Source organism: Abramis brama (genome assembly GCF_963993115.1).
Source record: "Abramis brama genome assembly, chromosome: 17".
Lineage (NCBI taxonomy): Eukaryota > Metazoa > Chordata > Actinopteri > Cypriniformes > Leuciscidae > Abramis > Abramis brama.
In genome coordinates, this window is record NC_139979.1 from 18,903,777 (window position 1) to 18,923,881 (window position 20,105).

Genomic DNA, 20,105 nt, shown 5'->3' on the forward strand with positions numbered 1-20,105 from the left:
AAGTGGACTAGTGGACCAATGTATACAGGGAATGAGAGTATGGGGATGATTCTGGATACAGCCAGAGTATTTTAGCACAGTGATCTATCCGAATCAATGGAAAAATGCATGTCTGAGAACCATTAAAGTCATTCAGTTCCAGTATAAAAATGGATAAAATAAAATCAGCCTATTAATTCCATTATTTCAATATTATATGAACCTCAGAGGATTCATAAACATTTGTAAACCTAAAAAGATTTCATATATAAATGTTGTACATTTTGGATTCTGTCAATAAGTAAATATTTTACGTTTGACAGTGGTTCTCAGCCTTTATGACTCGAAGGCTCTCCGTTCAGTACAATATTAAACAGCTCCCTGATAAACTATTTCCAGAATTTCTACTTGATTATGACTGCTTGTTTTCAAACTTTGAAAGAACAGAAGTGAACAGAGTATTGATATAAATTAATTGATCACAATTAGTTTTGTGATTTCAGCTGTATGTTCTTAAAAACAGCAGTTATTGAGGAGGAAGAAAGAAATATTTGTATTATTTATTTTATTATTTATTAGCCTAGTAAATTTTAACATAAGAAATAATCTTGAGAAATCTTGAATTTACGTGATTTTAGTATTTTAGATTAAAATTTGATAATTTGTGATATGGTTGAGTATCATAAAGTCTTGACTGCAATAGTTGTAACAAACGTTCCAGTGCATTTATAATTAAAACTTGATATCTAATGTCACCATTATGGACTCTTAGACATCAATAGCACGTTTAACTTAATAGAGATTCCACAAGAGCATATTTATATTTTGTATGCCGTGCATGGTATAGTGTCAGTGAAATGCAGCTGTATAAAGTGTCAGCACTAAACACTCAGTTGTTCAGAGGAAGTTCACAACCACAGGAGGGGCTGATGATGATTGAAGGAAGAACTGTAACTATATGATGAAAAGAAAGACTGACAGAAACAGAAAATGTCTGATCGGTGTCACATGTGTCTGCTGCGACTGATCATTCTCTGTCCACTTCTGACAGGTAAAGAAATCTTTATATGGTTTATAAGACATTGTGCAAAATCTGTATAAAGTGAACAAACATCTGTTCAAAAGTAATTGAATTACTTTGGTATAGAGACTGGCAAAGAGTTAGATTGAGCGAACATGTTTTATCTTGCTGAAAATTTTATGTAGTTTATTACTTTAGTTTTTAATATTCAAGAAAATATTTGCTGTATGTCATTAAAGTTTAAATAATTAACACTATTATTTTACTGTTTTATATTAATATGTAGGTACCAGTGGAGCAAAAGAGACTCGTGTGTTCAGCAGTTCTGGTGAAAATGTCCGTCTGCCCTGTAATAATGCTCTCTCTGGCTGCACATCGACCTGTTGGATCTATACCAGACTTTCAGAGACAGTTGAACTGATTGCTGGAGGGGAAAAGAATAATAACATAGAGAGACGTGAGAGACTGAGTCTGGGGTCTGACTGCTCTCTGAACATCAAGAAAGTCACACAAGAAGATTATGGGCTTTACACGTGCCAACAATTTGTGAATGGACGTGGAGAACAACAAGGAACTGATGCACGTGTTAATCTGCATGTTCTTCATGGTCAGTGTTTCTGTAATTTTTTAAATAATACCTTAAAACTCACACATGTAATGAAAAGAGTGACGTCTGTAGTGTGATTTCTGTCTTATTTTCTGTTTCAGTCTCTTCATTATCCTCACAGACTGAGATCAGATCAGGCTCTGTGACTCTCTCCTGTCAGTTGTATTCATATGAAGTCTCTTGTGATACTTTGGTCCGTTCTGAGGGGCTTCAGCTGATCTGGGTGAATCAGGCTGGTGTTAGTGTGATGACAGACTCCAGATATCAGATATTCTCCTCCTCAACACACTGTATCAGCACTCTGACTACAACACTCCTGAATGAAGATCACAACAGAGAGTGGAGATGTCAGGTTACTCAGAGAAATCAAACGAAGACCTCAGCCTCATATACTGTCAAGTATTCAGGTAAGAAGAGAAAACGACATTTCTTGAATCAATTTTCTTGAATCACCTCTCTTCTCAACAACTGCACTGTAAATACTGACGATACAAACTGAATAGCATGTGATGTAATGATAAAGTAGAAAATATGATGTTGATGTCCTGCATCTGAACATCATCTTCTGCAGCTCCAGTGGATTCAACAACACTGACTCCAGTCAGCAGCTCAAACTCTGAGAAGAAATCAAGCAGAACTACAGCAGCAGATTCAACACAACAAGGTACAGGACTGACACACATCATCAGTCTCTCACTTCAGTGCTTTGCACTTTTTGTCACAATTGATCCGACCACAATGAAATTATTACTTCCATAATTTCATTATCCAAAACCTCTAAGGTTTTGTATTATATTTGTACATCTGAAATGTCTTCATACATAAAACGTTTTACATTTTAGATCCTTTCAATACATATATATTCTACATCTACATTATGTTTGAAGTGAACTAACAGACATAATCCACAGATCCAGCTGACACATCATCAGATAATGAAGTCTGTATGGCTGCTGGATCAATATTCAGAGGTATGAAAAGTCTTTGCATGTTTTTTTTTCACACTGATAACTCTATACCATTAAAATGTCAGTGAATTTGTAAATGGTTTGTAAATAATTGTTCAATATTTTATATCCTTGATTTCATCTACAAAGTAATTTACAGTTTCACATATTCCTTCTCTTCTTTTTCTCTATTCTTTCTATCATCTGTCCGTGTCCACACATCTTCACTGTAGAGATTGTAAATATTGTTAAGATTGCAGTGTTCACTGCTCCGACTGTGATTCTTCTTCAGATCATCTGTGCAAGAAGAGCTGGTGAGTTTTAAAAGACACAGAATCACACTGATCTGTAACAATCTGTGATCATGGTAAAAACTTACGGTTAGTAAATTGTATTTAATTATTTTGTAGGAAGGAAGGACCCACACCGGCCAGAGGAAATAGAGATGCCGACAGTATTAGAATAAAACACACTATACAAATAACAGGCAAGATTTATCTTCATGTTTGTGAATATTATCATTTTCCAGTGCTCCATATAAAAATGATGTAAACAAAACAAGTTACCTTAATAAACATGACTAGTTATTTCCACACACAGAAATCATAATACAAATACATGGTGATTTCACCTTTTAACTTTATTTCCTCTAATCTTTCAACTTTTTACAAAGGGCTTTTTAAATGTTTCAAAAGTCAATTTTAAATGATGATACATGAGTCTGTTAATTATCATGACATATGTACAGATGTTTTTTTAATGTTTTTTTTTTTTTAATTATTATTATTTATTCACTGATCATTTCACGGCAAAATCAAATACATATGTTTCCTCCTAACCCTAAATATGAAAATATATGAATGATTATCTTCCCCACCCACAACATGCAACGTCTTTTTTGGTCCTCAAATATGTGCTTAAGAATTATTTGAGTTTATTTAAAGGAGACATATCATGCTTTTAAATTGTTCCTTTTTACATATAAATCATACATTTGTAGTCTATATAAAGTGGAACTGCAATGCTTGGGTCTGAATTCCTCATTATTATAGCTCCACAGGCCCCTTTTCTACCCCTTTTCTGATGTGCGTCTGAGAGCAAGTCGTTTTGGTGCGGTCTCTTTAAATACAATTGAGACACTTCATACCCCGCCCACACTCGGTTCAACTCCACCCCGTTCGGCCATTTTTGTAGTTTGATAGCAGAGATACGATTATCTAGCGGCACAGAAACGTTTTATTCACACGTTATTAACAAAATGTCAACAACAGAAGACTTGTCCAGCCAGCCTTACATGTTCGAGCCAGAGTCGGAGCAGGAGCGAGATGAAAATGAAGACGACGAACCTGTAGAACAACGTCTTCATATGGATGTATTGCAATGGTGTGTACTGTATTTACACATGAAACTTTGGTCTTCCGACCTTTTACCACTGTGTCGATTTATTTTGATTAATATGTGTGAGGGAGAGAGAGCAAGACAGCGTCTAGTTTGGAGACTGTGATGTCTTGTTTACACTTTCGCCTGGCTCTGAAGAGAGAGAGTGAGCGCGCGCGCGACCGGGTCTCTGCTCGTTCTTTCAGTTAAACATGCGTCCTGTAACAATCGCGGCAGTTCATCTACATTAGACGGTGTAATGAAGCGTGTGGGTTACTACATCCAACAACCGAACATTTTAACTTACCCTCTCGTAACTTCTGCATCCTTTAGCTTGGACTACAAAATTGCAGCGAGAAATAAAAATGGCGGATTGCTCGAAGTGTTGGGCCGGAAATCAATGTCCTTATTTGGCAGTTCCGCTGCAAATACTGTGACTTAATAGTTCAAGAAACGTCATAGATAACAGAAAAATCGGAACAGGTTGAAAAATATGACCAAAACAGAATATAAAGATATCAACGAAGCACCTGAAGAGAATAATTTAATATTTTCTGTACTTCTAAACACTCCAAATATACAACAAAATGCATTTAAGGGCTAAAAAAGTGCATTTGGCATGATATGTCCCCTTTAACTCAATTATAAAAGCAGTGGGAGGTATTTAAGGCATTAGAGAAAATTAAGGATAATTAAGGAATGTTAATCAAGTAACAATATAATAAAAAACAGAAAACAACTCATATCTCTTGACTGGATAAAAGGAAGAAACATAACTGTTAATTGCCCACTTCTCATAATTATTCAGAATTTGAAGAATTGCCGGTAATGAATATTTCTCACCTGTACATGTTATCATTAATGCAGTGAGTGAATCGTACAAACTTCAAGAAGCTACATTTAAATTTTAGTTCATGCCATCATGATGTTTAATTTTACAGAAACGGTTGGAAAGATCAAAACATTTTTATTTCAATCTCATCTTTGATGATATCAATCGGTCTGATATCAAAGCTGTTTAACAATATCATGTCTAGAAGAATTTTCAGATAGTGACTGCATGTTACTGTCTGCCAGAGTTAAACTCATATGAGCAGACAGTGAGAGGGTCACTATTCAGTCCATCCAGATAAAGTCCTGGCACCAGACTGAGACAGCAAGGCTGTTTTGAACTGTAGTTTATCTGGATCAACCGAGACATGTTGTCAGCGTTATAGAAGGACACCTGCTTTCTCTCACAGTCTAGATACAACCCTATTTTCTGTGGTTTGTCTCGAAAACTTAATGGAGTGTCCTTTCCATCACAGGACAGAACATATCCTTTATTGTGTTTAAGGTGGAGCAGGATCTCACTCTTGCCTGACTTTGTTGTCGGCTTTTCTGCACCCATCTTAATTCCCACAGTCCAGTCTGGTTTTTTATCGACCTCTACTTCCCAGTAGTGCTGGCCAGTTTGGAAGTTTTCCACTGAAACTGTACCTGGGTTGAAGTCTTTATACAGACCAGACATTCTGTCAGCTTGTCGGATTCTGGCGCCCCCTGGAGACACTTTTAAGTATGACTCTCCAGGGTTTTTCAGGGTTAAACTCTCAGGAACTAAAGCACAGACACAGACAGCATTATTAAATCATGAATCAGTTGTTGAATGAGACGTTATTGCAGATCTTGCATTGAACGTTCTGGTTATGTTTCGTTCTAAACCTATAAGTACAAATGAAACCTTTGCAATTAATTCCCCAAACCATTAAATGTACAGATTCCTTTATTCAAATTTTGTTTTTGTATTTCAACTTTTCAACTGTGCTATTTTTGTTTGATGTTTTTAAGAAAATTAAGTTTGAAGTCTGAAAATGTCCTGTTGATTTACATTAATAAAATGCTTGATTATAAATATGCAACTGACTAAACATCTCTTGTGATATTTGTATATTATGTTCTGTAAATTTGTATTGGTCTTTTCTTTCTTCTATCTCTTTAATCATCTGTAGCTGCCTTTACACTGCAAATGTCTCTATTACAAACAAGGATGTCCAAGAAAAACTTGTTTTTAAAATAGAATCTAGCACTAAACATACTGAAATACTTTCCTTGCGTTGAACCCATGTTAGAAAACATTGCTTAATAATTAAATTGTAAAAGTTTCAAACTTTTTTTGAAATGAGTTAATTTGAATTGTTTGGATTATGAATTCTGAGGAAGTTTTCTTAGGGTTACTCAATCTAACATTACATTACACTAGATATTTCTTTATTATTATTATGTATTTTTGAATAATTTAATAGATCTGTCCAAAAAGCATCATGTCACTAATCTACATATATTTGCCATTTCCTTCAAGGAATGCAAATCAAGTTTCACTTTAGCTGAACTCTCAACATGCATGTTTGTCATGATATTCTTCACCTGCTTTGATGGATTGCAGCATCTCCTTCCACACAAAGAACTGCAGGTGAGTTTCATGGGGGCCAAGAAAGAGAGAATCAGGAAGAACAGCTAGATCTTTCACCCTTGACATATACCTGAAACAGAAAGTCAATTCAGCATCAGAAACTTCATTCTTAAAGAAAAAGTGTGATTTAGGTCTAAATGGCAGCATTGCATGTTATTTACTTATTTGTTGGTGTCCCAGCGGCCTTCTCCTTCATGTTCTTTGTCATTGGAAATCCTTTTTCATTCCACCACTGTAGAAAAAAGCAGACGCAAAAAGTACTTCTGTGCTTTCTTTATGCTAAAACCTAATTGAAAACTAGTCCTAAAAGATTATATGTGCTTTTATAAACAACTTTACCCTTTAAAAATAGAAATATGTAATCTAATGTGTTGTAACCTGTAGAAAGTGATCGGACTGATCAATCTCCAGTGCTGACTGCAGAATAATCTCCTTTTCTTTGTTCTCCATAAATCTTTTGTTTATCAAAGACTGATTCCTCTGCATGACTTTTATAGCCTTATTTTCCTCATCCTTCAACTGTTTCTTCGCCTCGTCCTCTTTTTGTCGTAAGAACTGGTGCATTTCTTCAAACTGAGCAGAGATCTGGGCTGATAAGGTTTTGGATTTATCCTAAATAGAGAGAGAAAGAGACAAAAAAATTCTAAATTAGTGAATTTTTGTGTTTCCATTCTCTTTCTATCTGATCTAAATGTTTACAGTTTTTCTCGATTGCTTAAACACTATAACCAGGCTTTTGAACTAAAATTTCAAAACCATAACGCCATTTATCAAAAAGCACACCCATTTCACTAAACTATAAACACTATTCCCTGTTTTGACACATGAGTCAGATTTGTTGAACTGTCACTGCAAAACTCTACACACAAATCCCTTCATTTCTCATTGCTTAGACCATGTTGTCATTTAGAAAGCACTAGCATTCAAAATTGTTCACTCAAGTCAGCACAGCTTCAGCTCAGTTAGCACACAGTTACCCAGGTGGAAACACTAAGAGTCAAAATTTAACACACATCAATCAGAACCTTCAATAGATATATAAAAGGGCCCAAATCAGTTTATTGCGTTTTGGAACAATGGATCCAGAGAGACATGAAGGAAGAGGGATAAGAATGAGGAGGAGGAAGGGCAAGGACAAGAAGACAAGCAGTCTCAGATGAAATTCAAGCCAATCTAGTTGCCCATGTGTTAGTCAATGGTATGACTATGAGGGAGGCTGGGCTACGAGTAAGGCCAAATTTGAGTCGCTTTACCAACGCCTCGAGAACCTTCAGGGAGGTGTGGTGGCAAACAAAATTCTATCACTGAATAAGAGACAAACATTTCCAATAGTCTTTGATGAGGTTTATTTTCTTGCAAGAAAAGGCCAGCAGTCGTACAGTCACACAGAGTGGCTGCAGAGTGTGACAGTGAAGGGAGGGCATCCTTTCTCCTTTATAGTCTTGACTCCCAGAATGTTATCTTTCTAGGCAAATGATGGTATTTCAACCATATGTGGAACATTCTTAGACGTATCCATCATATTGTATCCTTGAGTGGAGGCCCTCCTGTTACGTCCCAACACTCTTTACCATTCCAATACAATTTGAATTCCATTAGAATATGGTTTGTGTGAGCTCCTTTACTGTCATATGATGGTCACACACATCTTACTGTAAGTAAATATATAAAAAAAAATTAGAGGAGAGAGTAAAAAAAAAAGTAAAAAAAAAAAAAGAGTAAAGCAGGAAAAAAATATTTGTGTGTGTGTGTTTTCTGTGTATGAATAAAAATGTGCCAATGTATCCATTGGTTGTGTATTTTGTGTTCATCATGAAAGGTTTGTGATGGGGAACCACAAGCAACATAACTTACCAGTTTTGGAAATGTTGTTTTGAATTTATTGCACCAGTGTGTTAGACTATGTTGTAGTGTGTGTGATTTTGAGGGCTTGTGTGTCCTGTCTGAGGGCAAAGTTTGGTTTTTCAGCAAGAGTGAATGGTTTTGAGTGTAGAGCTTCATTTTGACCTGAAAATAGGATGTTTGGGGAACTGGGTGAGACGTTATGGATTTGTGTTTACTGTTTTGAGAATACGAGGCATAGTTTCAAGAAATGTGTTTAAGCAATCGAGAAAAACTGTAACATATTTATATTTGTGTAACCTAATGTACTTGGTTGATTCGGTATGTAACAATGAGGATGGCTATCAGTATTTGTTTTTTTTACAAATGTCATGAATTATTAACCGAGATAATTTTTGGGAGTGACATTCTTGAGGGAAAAAAACATATAATATAATATAATATAATAAAATATTTTACAAAAAAATTATTTTCATTTTAATATCAGGACAGTTATGTCAGCCTCAAATATTTTACTTTGTCATCCAAAAAAAAATATCAAAATGAATTTTAATTCACATATTATAAACTTGCAGGCATATTATAAACAAATATGCATATTCAAGTATGTAGACTATGTTATGTATGTTACAAGTATGTATGAACTGTTTTTTTTATGTATTTCTGAATAAATTGATAGATAGGCCAAAAACATGAGTACAAGCATGAAATGTGGAGCCACATGTGCAGATAATTCATTCATTATTTTTTATTTTCTCTTTGTTTATATGCTTTGATACCTCTGTTTTGGTGATCTCAGTTGTCTGTTGTTGTATCATGTAATCCAACTGTCCATTTTCTTTGGCAAGAAAACCCAAAGCAGTCTTCAGCTCCCCCTACAGAAAAGACACGTCAGACACGATTTAAAACGCACTGAGAGAAAGCAGAGAAGGCACTCTGGATATCTTTAATTAAACAAGCCTGGGGTTCAATTTTAGAAACCTAATTATGCCAGGAATAACATTACACAAATAGCATAGTTTGAAAGACACTTGAAAGCAAGAAAGGAGTTTTTAATCTGCAGTGCTTTTATCAGGAAGTCAGATGTGGCTCTTATGTAAATGACCGAGATTTACCTTGTTGATCTGCGCAGCTTCTTTCACGGGTTTAAAGACGTGGCCTTTATGTTTGTCTCCATCCCTGCAGATGACACACACCAGCTTCTGATCAGTCTCACAGAATAGTTTAAGCTTCTCGTCGTGTTCAGAACACATCAGCATCCTTTCCATTTCTGGAGATTTTAAGGTTTGCGCTCCTTCTTTAAATGTGGATCTGTCCGATTTCTGCTCGGCAAGGTGCTCTCTCACTGTCGAGGTCATGTTCCTCAGTAAACGGCTGGATTTCAGGTCTTCTGCGTTATAAGGCCTTTGGCATTCTGGGCAAGCGCTTGGTCCCAGGCTGGCCTGCATGTGGCCCGTGATGCATTCCCGACAAAACGAGTGCTCACAAGAGAGAGTCACCGGATCCGTAAAATCACTCAAACACACGGAGCACTTGATCTGCAAAGACAAAGGAGAATGCATTTTAGCTTCCTTCTCAAAATCTTGCTAAGCAATAAGTATTGGTTGAATAAACTTATTCTTTCTTCCAAAGATGATGATGTTATTTTGTTAGATGTGCTTGTTCTACCAAGCCCTTGTTTCATAAGTGAACACTTTTGGTTTCACATATACATTTAAATTTGGCTTGCGTAACTATTGTTCCTCCCACAGGTTGTATGAAAAGTGGTCAAACTGGAATGCCAGACCGTATGCCTATTTCTATATGGAGATTGGAGACTCAGATTGTATTGTATTTGCACAAATACTTTTGCTTGTATGTACGTAGGCCAATGCTTGTTTTAAGCTTGTGTTGACATGCCCGTTGTTAATTCTGTCAACTTTTTCCATGTAATATTTACATAACAGCTGAACAAATGGTTTAAAAATGGTGCATCCCACAAAAATAACCCAATGTATTTAGAGATAAATGATAGGGATAGTTTACCCAAAACTGAAAATTCTGTCATAATTTACTCACCCTTGTTGTTTCAAACCTGAATTTCTTTCTTCTGATGAACACAAAATAAGATATTTTTAAGAATATGGGTAACCAAACAGTTGATGTACACCACTGACTTACATAGTATTTTCTTTTCCCATATGGAAGCCAGTGGGGTCCTTCAGCAGTTTGGTTACCCATATTCTTCAAAATATATTATTTTGTGTTCAGCAGAAGAAAGAAATTCATGCAGGTTTGGAACAAATAATGGGTGAGTAAATGATTACAGAATTAAAATGTTTGGGGGAACTAGGATTCTAGAGGATTCTAAGAAGAGATTTCATGGCTTCTACGTTGTCTCTCCACCTCATGTGTCCAGTGTGTTTGAGTGACTTCCGAAATCCAGTAAGTTTGCCCTGTGAGCATGCTTTCTGCCGACAGTGTATTACAAGTTATTTGGAATTGAGTGAAGATGCTCACAAATGCCCGGAATGCAGAGAAACTTCACCAGACAGGATGTTAAAGGTAACCGAGTTCTGAGAAACGTTGTGGACGTCGTTCAACAACAGCGCAAGACAAAACAACAGACTCCAAGGAAAGCACAAGAACTGTTGTGTCCTGACCATGAAGAGCAACTCAAACTTTTCTGTGAGAACGATCAGAGATTGGTTTGCCTCATCTGCAAGGAGGGAGAGAAACACCGTGGACACAGTTTCAAGCCTGTAGAAGAAGCTAGGAGATCATTTTGACAGGATGAAACTGTAATGACAGCTTTTTGTAGGCCTATAATAATGTGTTTTTGTTGAGGGATTTCTTGAAAGACATCTCAATTCACTAATTGGCTGAAGTGCATCAAAGCTAATTTGCCAACCTCCATTAAATTCAAAAGAAGAATAAGAATTCTCTAACTGCACCACGAGGAGGCGAGGAACGAGGAGTGAGGAAGCTTCCAGAGGAGATATGAGCGAGGATGCACAGGTGTATGTGTCTTTCTTGTCGAAAAACCTGATGCACGTTTAATTCTCCTCCCCCCTCATATCTGTCACTATAATGTTAATTTATGTTTTACATTTTGCAGTTTAATTAAACCATACAGCTTACATATTTCAACAGGGCATCATGCTTTATTATTATTTATTATGAACTTCTTAGATAACCAAACTTAAGGCCAGATCCCTTGAGCGCAGCTGATGAAACTTTGAAGTGATACTTAAGTGCGTCCTTGGGTTGGGAGTAAGTTGCTATGACGTGAGGAAAGAAAGCAAGGACAGAAATCAAGGACGCACAATTTAAGAAATGAGAAGCAACATAATGTGACTGTGAGAGCACTTATTGACCCTGGTGGGAAGAATGAATGAGTGTATGACACATGACTGAAATTACTTTCAGAGGGAACATTATGGGTTAACCTTTTAAACATCCATCCATCCATCCATTCTCCAAACCATTGGGTTGTGGGGATGCTGGAGCCGAACCATGTTGAACATTAATTCTTTATTCTTAACCAACCAGTGTGACTTATATGCGGTAGATACATTTAAAACGATTATTTTCTAGCACAAGGATTGATAGTGCTAAAGTGATTTCTGACCATTTCACCCTTGGCCCTTATGAAACTGACCTGCCAATAATTGTTTGGAGAGACAGGCCCTGTTAAACATGGTGAGTTGAGCCCTAATGAACATCTCTCATGGTAATGTTTTATGAAAAATTATTTAACACACTCACATTTTTGTTACTGTTATTAAACACAACCATAAAGGTAAAGTCCATAATTTGGTGATTAGTAAAGTCTCTACACGCATCATTTTCCTTAACAAAAAACTGATTTATTCTAGTTTCCAAACAGAACAGAAGCAAACAAAAGACACGAAAACCCATGTGCTTCCACAGCTGATCACACAGATAAGTAATGTCACTACAGGCTTAAATAATACATCCTCTAAACATTCACATCCTACTCTCTAAAAGAGACACCATGTTAAATACTAAATACATAGAAAACAAAAAAAATATAAGATAAACAGAAAAAATATACTATTATTAAACATAAAATATGCACAAAATACAAATAACATTATGGCCTATACACATATGTCTAGGTCACCATATTTATTATGTTTGGAGACGTTTTATTAAGTTATAATTTGTTTGGAAAATGTTTGATTCTTATAATCTTTTTTTTTCTTAGATCTATTAGATACGTTAGTAGACAAAGACCTGAAACTGGCTATCAGAAAAGATAGCCATCTGCAGTCTCAAGGGGAAGATTGCTTTGCCAAATTCCAGAAGTTTCACAAAGGTTATAAGGAAAAATTTTGTGGAGAACATACAACCTGGTGCATAAATTATATCATATGATGTATTTGAACTGTATTTGAGAATGTGATTTTTCTTTTTTTATAAATGTGTATACAAATTTACTGTGAAAGAGACCTTGCTCTTACAAATGATCCTGTATAAACTGGCATATTCAAAAATGAATTTGAAGACATTTATATCTAAGTCAAACAATAAAAGTTCATCCTATGAGGGTCAAACTCTGGCTGCATCCAAAAATCTCATACTTCCACTATAGACAAAAAAATGTGACAAGTATGTCCGAATTCACAGTACTCATAAGAGTAGACGAAAAGTACCCAGATGACCTACTTCTTCTGGTGAGATTCTGAAGTGTGTGTACAACGCTTTACTTTCCCATGAGGCTGCAGGAGAGAGTCTGTGAATGACAGTAAAGTGACGCAACTGATGCTGGTAAGTCACATGACAGTGCCAACATGGCACATAGGACATCCAAATAACATTCACACACACATTCATACTATATTATAGAACATACGTTTGTTGCTGTGGTACTGATTATGATGTTCACCTGTTTCTTGTTTAGTTCCTTGTTATCCTGTATATTTATACCCCCTGTTGAGTTTAGTTCTTTGTCCGTCATTGTTGATAATTTTGTGGTTCTCTTTTTATTTTCCTGTGCTGTGCTCCAGAGTAGTTTTGTTTTATTCATTTAATAAAACTAATGCGATTAGATACACATCTCTCTTTCTTTTGTGGAACAAGCTGTGACACAGATGGACCACACATAAAGTCCATAGTAAATCTCTAAGACAAGGATTAAGTCTTGAGATCACAAGGGGGTACTGGGTGTCGACAGTAAAAAAGAATGAAAATAGAAAAAGAAAAAAAACGTTTACTATTTTTTCACACACAGTATCATACCTTGAATAATTTATGATCAATCTTATAGTAATAATGGTATTTTAGGTATTCTGAGTGTTTTGGTGAATGGAGGGAAAAATCAAGGACATTTTTTTAAAACAGTTAAAAGTGTTACGTTTTTAAAAGAGGAATAAAATCAAGTGTTTCAACTCACTGCTTTTTAAGACATTACAAAGCTTGTTGAATTGAACTTATTCACTGGCAATTAATGTCTTTTTAAGGAAGTCTGCTGGAGTCTTTTTATCTTAAAGTACGTGCTGAAGGATGGACTGGGATTTATTTTAATTGTTTTTCCAAAGACAACAGGGAACTGAATAATATGGCATAAAACAATTTAATTATAACAGAGGTTAAAAAACGAATACAAAAAATTACAGTATTACATCGCAGTTAGGGCCTATCTCAAAGTGATTTTTGATACTAAAGTCAGTTAATGTTTGTATGTTTTTAAATTAATATTATTATTATAATAATTATTGCTTTCAGAAAAGATCTGTTGTGTGTTTGGAGGAGATGCAGCTGTTTTTGAGAAAGCAGGAACAGGAAGTGAAGAAACAGCTGGAGATAGGAAAGGAATGCAGCTGAGGGCACGCAGAATAACCTTTTTATGATAAACGAACAGCTGCAAGAAACAGAAACATCTGAGAAGGCATACATGACACGGTAAAATATACACAAGGGAAAGGTCAATCTAAACTAATACAATTGAGGTTTTACATTCACATTTCCATTGATTCATTTAGCAGAATTTATTCATTTCTCCACAGCAGTGGAATGAAAATGAATTTTCTTTGACAGAGGGAGGATAAATGATGTAAAACACCACACCACAGTGATACTGTGATTTATATATACTGTCATATTCAAACGTATTAACAAGAGTCAGGAGTATATACTCCCTAATGAAATGTATTCATTCAGGTTTTTTCTCTACTCATTGAAGGTCCTTTTTATCTCAAGTAGGAAAGTGACTGCTATCTGGGGAATGGCCCAGTCACGCATAGGAAAAGTTAAACTCAGTTAAACTGGATTAAAAAAAAAAGAAAAAAGATGGAGACAGAATAGCAAAAAGAAATTCGTCTCCACAGGAAAAATAGTGTGATGTTGTGACGAAGATATACAAAACATATATTATGTATGGACTAAAATGTCTATATTCTGATCCAGAGAAGAATACCTATCAGTACAGAGCTCTGTCAGTTAAATATTAAAACAGCAGTGTCATATTAAATCAGGCCAGAATAGTTGGCATAAATTCCGAGTCATGGATTGACCAAAAGCTTGCGTAATGATTTTGTGACAGTGCTGAGTCATGCTTTTGACTTGTTTTTGTCCTACACATCAGTTTTATGTCTCATCAGTCTCTGAAAGTAGCAAAAGAGAGTTTGCCAAAACCTTTAGTGATAAAGTGTTTAACCCTAGCCACAGAAACCCATGTAATGTGGTCTGGGATTTTTTTTAGTTTACATAGTTTTTCGATTTTAAGGATTTCCACCAAAATACTGACCGATGGAATGACAACAAAAGAGATAAGAAGCATTTTTAAAAGTTCATAAAACTATCTATTTTGCTATATGAAAGGGTTAATTCACCCCCAAAAATGTATTTCTGTCATCATTTATTTACTCGCCCTCAAGTTATTCTAAACGTATGAAGTTCTTTCTTCAGTTCAACATAAAGGAAGATATTTTGAAGAATGTTGGTGACCAAACAGTTGCTGCTCCCTAATGACTTCCATAGTATTTATATTTTTTTAGTTACCCACATTCTTCAAAATATCATCTTTTGTGTTCAGCACACGAAATAAGTTCATACAGGTTAAGCACTGCTTTGTGCAGACCAGTTCAAAAGTATGGCTGTAATAACTTCAATAATTAGATGTCAGATTAGGCACAATTTCCCAGAAAAGGGAATTAAAAGCCTAATTCTATGTTTCACCTCTAAATAATTAAGCTGCTTATAGCCTTAAAGGGATATTTCACCCAAAAAGGAAAATTCTGTCATCATTTACTTATCCGTATGTTGTCCCAAACCTGTATGAGTTTCTTTCTTCTGTTGAAATAAAAAGAAGATATTTTGAAGAATGTTGGTAACCAGACAGTTGACGGAAGCCAAAATATCTTCTTTTGTGTTCAGCAGAAGAAGGAAACTCATAGAGGTTTGGAACAATAAAAGGGTGAGTAAATTATGACAAAAGTTTTATTTTTGGGTGAACTATCCCTTTAAGACTCAATTGTACACACGCAAGTAAATCATCTGAAATTAAATACAAACTTGGTTTTGATGTTTTGTGTACAGCTGGATTTCACAACTTGTTCAGTATGAAACATTTTACAGGAATATATGTGGGAAAAAACGTATTACACTATTATGAACAAACTGTTCTTCGTATTGGCTAGAACAATCTACAAGTGACTCATTGAAAAAAAAATCAGTATTGCATAACCATCTCTTTTCTAATTCTTCCTGCCAGTGTTTATCTTCTTCCAACCCTGAAATGGGCACGTGACCACCGAAATACGGGGGAGGGAGAGAAAAGGGGATAAAAGTTTGAGCCGAGAGAGCTGTAAAAAGGAGCAGCTCGTACAAATCTGAGCAGAGAAAACTCAGGAAGTTTCTCTTCTTAATTCATCCAGGGAAGCTCTCCTTTGATTGCTCTCCTCTTCATGGAATGTTGTTTCATTGTTGGTGATCTGGAGGACGGGACTACAAGATAAAGACATTACTTAAAAAGCTCTGCAATTAAATAAAGAAGACGGTGTCCGACAGATTTACTGAACTTTATGTTTTAAGATGGAAGATATTGAAAATTACACCAGTTTACAAGAGTTCACAGAGGACATCTCTCAGAGTGGGAACAGACCCATACTCACATCACAGGGCAAACAAGGTAATGCATGTGTGTTCATAATGTGAGAACTGTATGTGAACTTGAGGGGAGAGTGGAATACAAAGAGACATGTGGGACAAGTCAGAGTAATAACCAATGATTTTGTGCTTCATCAGGTGTTCAGAAAGGGACGAAGTGTTTGAGGGGACAGGCTTCTCTTTTCCTGCTCATTGCTCTATTGACCTCAGTTTGTGCAAACATAGTACTTGGCATTCTCTGTAAGTAAACACACCGCTACACGTACACACACCGCTACACGTACACATCATGCACGTAAGCATGCCTCTGTCTGCCTCTCTGGAGATGTCAAAGTACATTTGGGTTGCATAATCAATAGAATAGAATAGAATAGAATAGAATAGAATAGAATAGAATAGAATAGAATAGAATAGAATTAGAGATGAACCAATATAAAAAATTTGGATGATACTGAAACACTGGTATTAATTTTCTTTACTAATTTGTCTAAATAATTACAAAAAAAAAGTAAAAACTTAAATCACACAAATGCGTGAATTTAGGCATCACATATTCATTTTGAGATTTGCTATTAGATTTAAATGTGTTAGTAAATTAATAGAGTTTTTAAAGATTACATTTAATAAGATCATGATGATAGTAAAGGATATATAAATGTAAAATTATGGGAAATGAGCATGCATATTAACATAATATACCAGTAAATACAAATCAATATTGGCCAATAACCAATATTTATACTGATATAGTGTGTGTCCCTAAATAGAATAGAATAGAATAGAATAGAATAGAATAGAATAGAATAGAATAGAATAGAATAGGACATAGTAATAATATTAATTCCAAATATCCCTATCAGGTAATGATAATAAATGGCTGGTTTCAAATTAAATGTGGTTTATTTGAATCTGATAAGCATTTGATCGACTACTGGTTAAAATATTGGGGCAGTCGTGGCCTAATGGTTAGAGAGTCAGACTGGTAAGCTGAAGGTTGCAGGTTCTGGTAGGGTTAGGTTCGATTCTCAATACCAGGAATGACTGAGTTGCCCCCAATCGCTCCCAGACGCCACAGCAAAAATGGCTGCCCACTGCTTCACTACTCCTAATGTGTGTCCCACTAACTTGAATGAGTTAAATGCAGAGGAAAAATTCTTAGTATGGGTTACTTCACATGTCACTTTCACTTTTTTGATGGTATAAACTCTCTGTCTCTGCAGTGGTAAACAGTCGCAGATCATCTGTCACTGTAGAGCCAGTCAAGAGTGATGAGTCTGAGGCTGCGTCTCTGTCTCTCAAACTCACTTCCATGCAGGAGCGTTTCTCCCGCCTCTGCTCAGAATACACAACTCTTGGAAAGACTTGTTCAAAACAGGGTGAGGACTGAGGCAAAAATAAGTGTATCGCTGAATGGTATTTGACGCCCAAGGGTTTTCATTCAGAGTCATTAACATCTCTCTTTCGCAGTGATCAAATGCAGGCCATGCCCAGAGGCCTGGATGCATTTAGAAGGGAGGTGTTATTTCTTTAGTGAGGATAAACTTGACTGGCAACACAGCAAAGAGAGCTGCGCGTCCATGGGTGGCCATCTGACAATACTGCACAGCCACGAACAACACGTAAGTGTACCAGTGTTTTTCAATGGATTATATGCACTTCTAAGATGGAAAATAAAAACATTTATTTCAATAAATAATGTTTGCATCATGTTTATTCACTGTGATATATTTATTCATTATGATATATACTACTGATGTATTTTTATTTTTAATACAGCACACCCTTGAGGGTGTCGCACGCAATCTTGGTGGATTTGACTACCATTTCTGGATCGGTTTATCAGACGCTGAGACTGAGGGAGTGTGGAAATGGGTGGACAACACAGTGGTTAATAAGACGTACGCACACACACACGCACACACAGATCAACTGAACAAAATCTAAAACTATACAATTTTAGAACTCTTCCTGAAAATCTCAGTGACAGTCAAGACGTTGATGGTTATTTAAATGTGAACTGGTGGGATCACTGTTGCCAAATAATTTTTAGGAGAAGTTGCTAGAGGCAGGTCTGGTCAATTTGTTGCTAAAAGTTGCTAATGATGTCATTGCGTGATGGCATCATTACATAATGACGTAAAACAGTATGTGACGGCATGAAAACATGAAGAATATTTAGCTGTGTCCCAAATCGCATACTTCCTTACTAAATAGTGGGTGAAAAACAGTATGTGACAAATGAAGTAGGCTATGTCCAATTTACTCATAAAAGAGTAGGCGAAAAGTACCCAGGTGACTTACTTCTTCCGGCGACATTCTGAAGTGTGCATACGATGCTCCACGCGAGAGGATTTGTGAATGGCAGTGAAGTGACACTACTGACGCTGGTGGGTCACATGATAATGACAACATGGCGAATGTAGTACGTCCAGATTACATTCATACTACACACATTCAAACTATATAGAACATACTTTTTATGTGAAGTGAAGTAATTACTTATTGAAAATAAGTACCTACTCAAGAGAGTATGCGATTTCAGCCGCAGCCGCTGTGTTCGAAATACTTCCCTAATCGAATACTTCCCTACTATAAAGTTTGCGAAAAAAAGTGTTCCAAAAAAGTAGTAGCCTATGTCTGAATATTCGAAAAACAGTATGAGAAAAGTACCAGGATGACCTACTATTTCCGGCGAGATTATGAAGACAGATTATTCCATAGACACTTTTCTTTGAGGCCATATGACAACATGTGTAGCGTTCACACATTCATACTTTATAGAACATGCTTTTTTAACAGTCACAAAGTAAGTTTCAAACCAAATGTAGTACCTGCTATACAGTATGCAATCGGTGTGTCTTTTAGAGAGTAAACGTGTACACTTGTTTGAGTTAGCAACTTTTGAAAAATTGCTAAAAGTCGCCAAATAAATTTTACAAATACCTAAATTTGTTAGGTGCTTTTGGGGGGAAAGAAGAAGCTGCCTGAAAAGTTGCTAAATCTAACAATTGCTAAATTGACATCACTGTGTGGGATAATGATGTTTTCCTGGTGGTTCCTCTGACTCACCGCTGCTCTCTGTAGGTACTGGAATGAATGGCATAAAGAGCCCAATAATCATCAGTCGGGAGGGGTTCATGGAGAAGACTGTGCAGTGCTGGACTCGCACTCGAAAACCTGGTTCGACGTGCCCTGTGATTTCAATTATAAACGTATCTGTGAGATGGATCCTATCACCTTTAACATTTGAATTGATGTTGAGTTGAAATGTGTAAAAATGTAGCCTATATCTATTTTTCTATTGCCCTCGTTCTTTTAAATAAACAGTGAAATTCTCAGAGGTTAAGGTTCACGTGTCTTTAATTTGACATGACGTTTGAAAAAGCTGAAAACATTGCACAATAATGTTTTTTCCACTCATCACCACCCACTTTCCCAAGGCACCAAAGAAAAGAAAAAAAACTTTTAAGTATTAAATGCAATCAAACACAATGCAATTGAGTCTACAGACAAGCTGGTCAGGCTGGGAATAAACCAGCTTAAACAAGCTAAGAATGAGAAACCATCTATGGGTGGTTTAAGCTAGTTTTGTCAGCAGGGAAAACCAAATAGTAAAGGTTGTTTAATTGTTTGAGCACACTGTTGAACTGTACAAGCAGAATTCAATACAAGACATTTCAACACAAGATCATGTTATGTCAGTACACGACAGTTAGGATATTTTTTAAGATATTCTGTGTTTTCACAAAGCGTCTCTAAAGATACACTACC

The 20,105-nt window shown here is 36.0% G+C and overlaps 4 protein-coding genes and 1 pseudogene across 6 annotated transcripts; 3 read left to right on the forward strand and 2 right to left on the reverse strand.

Annotated features, from left to right (window-relative positions):
- The first annotated feature begins 705 nt into the window (after positions 1–705).
- dicp3.3 (diverse immunoglobulin domain-containing protein 3.3) lies at positions 706–6,716 on the forward strand. Of its 2 annotated transcripts, XM_084089787.1 has the most exons (8): positions 706–1,030; positions 1,287–1,607; positions 1,709–2,014; positions 2,179–2,271; positions 2,540–2,578; positions 2,788–2,868; positions 2,965–3,041; positions 6,270–6,716. In XM_084089787.1, exons 1-7 carry the CDS (start codon positions 970–972, stop codon positions 3,018–3,020), a joined length of 957 nt encoding a protein of 318 aa, XP_083945913.1. In that variant the 5' UTR covers positions 706–969; the 3' UTR covers positions 3,021–3,041; positions 6,270–6,716. The 2 variants fall into 2 exon arrangements, with proteins under 2 accessions (XP_083945913.1, XP_083945912.1); XM_084089786.1 differs by lacking the exon at positions 6,270–6,716 and having other exon boundaries at positions 2,965–5,838.
- Positions 3,319–5,555, reverse strand: LOC311067882 (zinc-binding protein A33-like; the record flags this gene model as incomplete). Its single annotated transcript, XM_084090029.1, has 1 exon — positions 3,319–5,555. A coding segment is annotated over one exon (561 nt), but the record flags the coding sequence as incomplete, so codon positions are not given.
- LOC311067737 (zinc-binding protein A33-like) lies at positions 3,319–10,174 on the reverse strand. The gene is made up of 5 exons (XM_084089785.1): positions 9,338–10,174; positions 9,002–9,097; positions 6,759–6,992; positions 6,542–6,612; positions 3,319–6,450 (listed from the first exon to the last, which is right to left on the reverse strand). The coding sequence occupies exons 1-5, from the start codon at positions 9,782–9,784 to the stop codon at positions 6,303–6,305; spliced, it is 996 nt and encodes a 331-aa protein (XP_083945911.1). The 5' UTR covers positions 9,785–10,174; the 3' UTR covers positions 3,319–6,302.
- A 409-nt stretch (positions 10,175–10,583) lies between these two features.
- LOC311067883 (E3 ubiquitin-protein ligase TRIM31-like) lies at positions 10,584–12,588 on the forward strand (annotated as a pseudogene). The gene is made up of 3 exons: positions 10,584–10,987; positions 11,773–11,903; positions 12,433–12,588. The product of its transcript is annotated as an E3 ubiquitin-protein ligase TRIM31-like (transcript).
- A 2,237-nt stretch (positions 12,589–14,825) lies between these two features.
- Positions 14,826–19,675, forward strand: cldc1 (C-type lectin domain containing 1). The gene is made up of 6 exons (XM_084089366.1): positions 14,826–16,356; positions 16,473–16,574; positions 17,555–17,710; positions 17,802–17,953; positions 18,111–18,232; positions 19,419–19,675. Exons 1-6 carry the CDS (start codon positions 16,260–16,262, stop codon positions 19,582–19,584), a joined length of 795 nt encoding a protein of 264 aa, XP_083945492.1. The 5' UTR covers positions 14,826–16,259; the 3' UTR covers positions 19,585–19,675.
- The last annotated feature ends 430 nt before the right edge of the window (positions 19,676–20,105 follow it).

Coding starts and splice junctions, on each gene's coding strand:
- cldc1 (XM_084089366.1), top strand. CDS start 16,260: ATGGAAGATATTGAAAATTACACCAGTTTACAAGAGTTCACAGAGGAC. Junction 17,711..17,801: donor AAAGACTTGTTCAAAACAGG/GTGAGGACTGAG, acceptor TCTCTTTCGCAG/TGATCAAATGCAGGCCATGC. Junction 18,233..19,418: donor AACACAGTGGTTAATAAGAC/GTACGCACACAC, acceptor TGCTCTCTGTAG/GTACTGGAATGAATGGCATA.
- LOC311067737 (XM_084089785.1), bottom strand. CDS start 9,784: ATGCATTCTCCTTTGTCTTTGCAGATCAAGTGCTCCGTGTGTTTGAGT. Junction 6,613..6,758: donor AGTCCGATCACTTTCTACAG/GTTACAACACAT, acceptor TTTTTTCTACAG/TGGTGGAATGAAAAAGGATT. Junction 6,451..6,541: donor GCTGGGACACCAACAAATAA/GTAAATAACATG, acceptor TTTCTGTTTCAG/GTATATGTCAAGGGTGAAAG.
- dicp3.3 (XM_084089787.1), top strand. CDS start 970: ATGTCTGATCGGTGTCACATGTGTCTGCTGCGACTGATCATTCTCTGT. Junction 1,031..1,286: donor TCTCTGTCCACTTCTGACAG/GTAAAGAAATCT, acceptor ATTAATATGTAG/GTACCAGTGGAGCAAAAGAG. Junction 2,015..2,178: donor ATATACTGTCAAGTATTCAG/GTAAGAAGAGAA, acceptor CATCTTCTGCAG/CTCCAGTGGATTCAACAACA.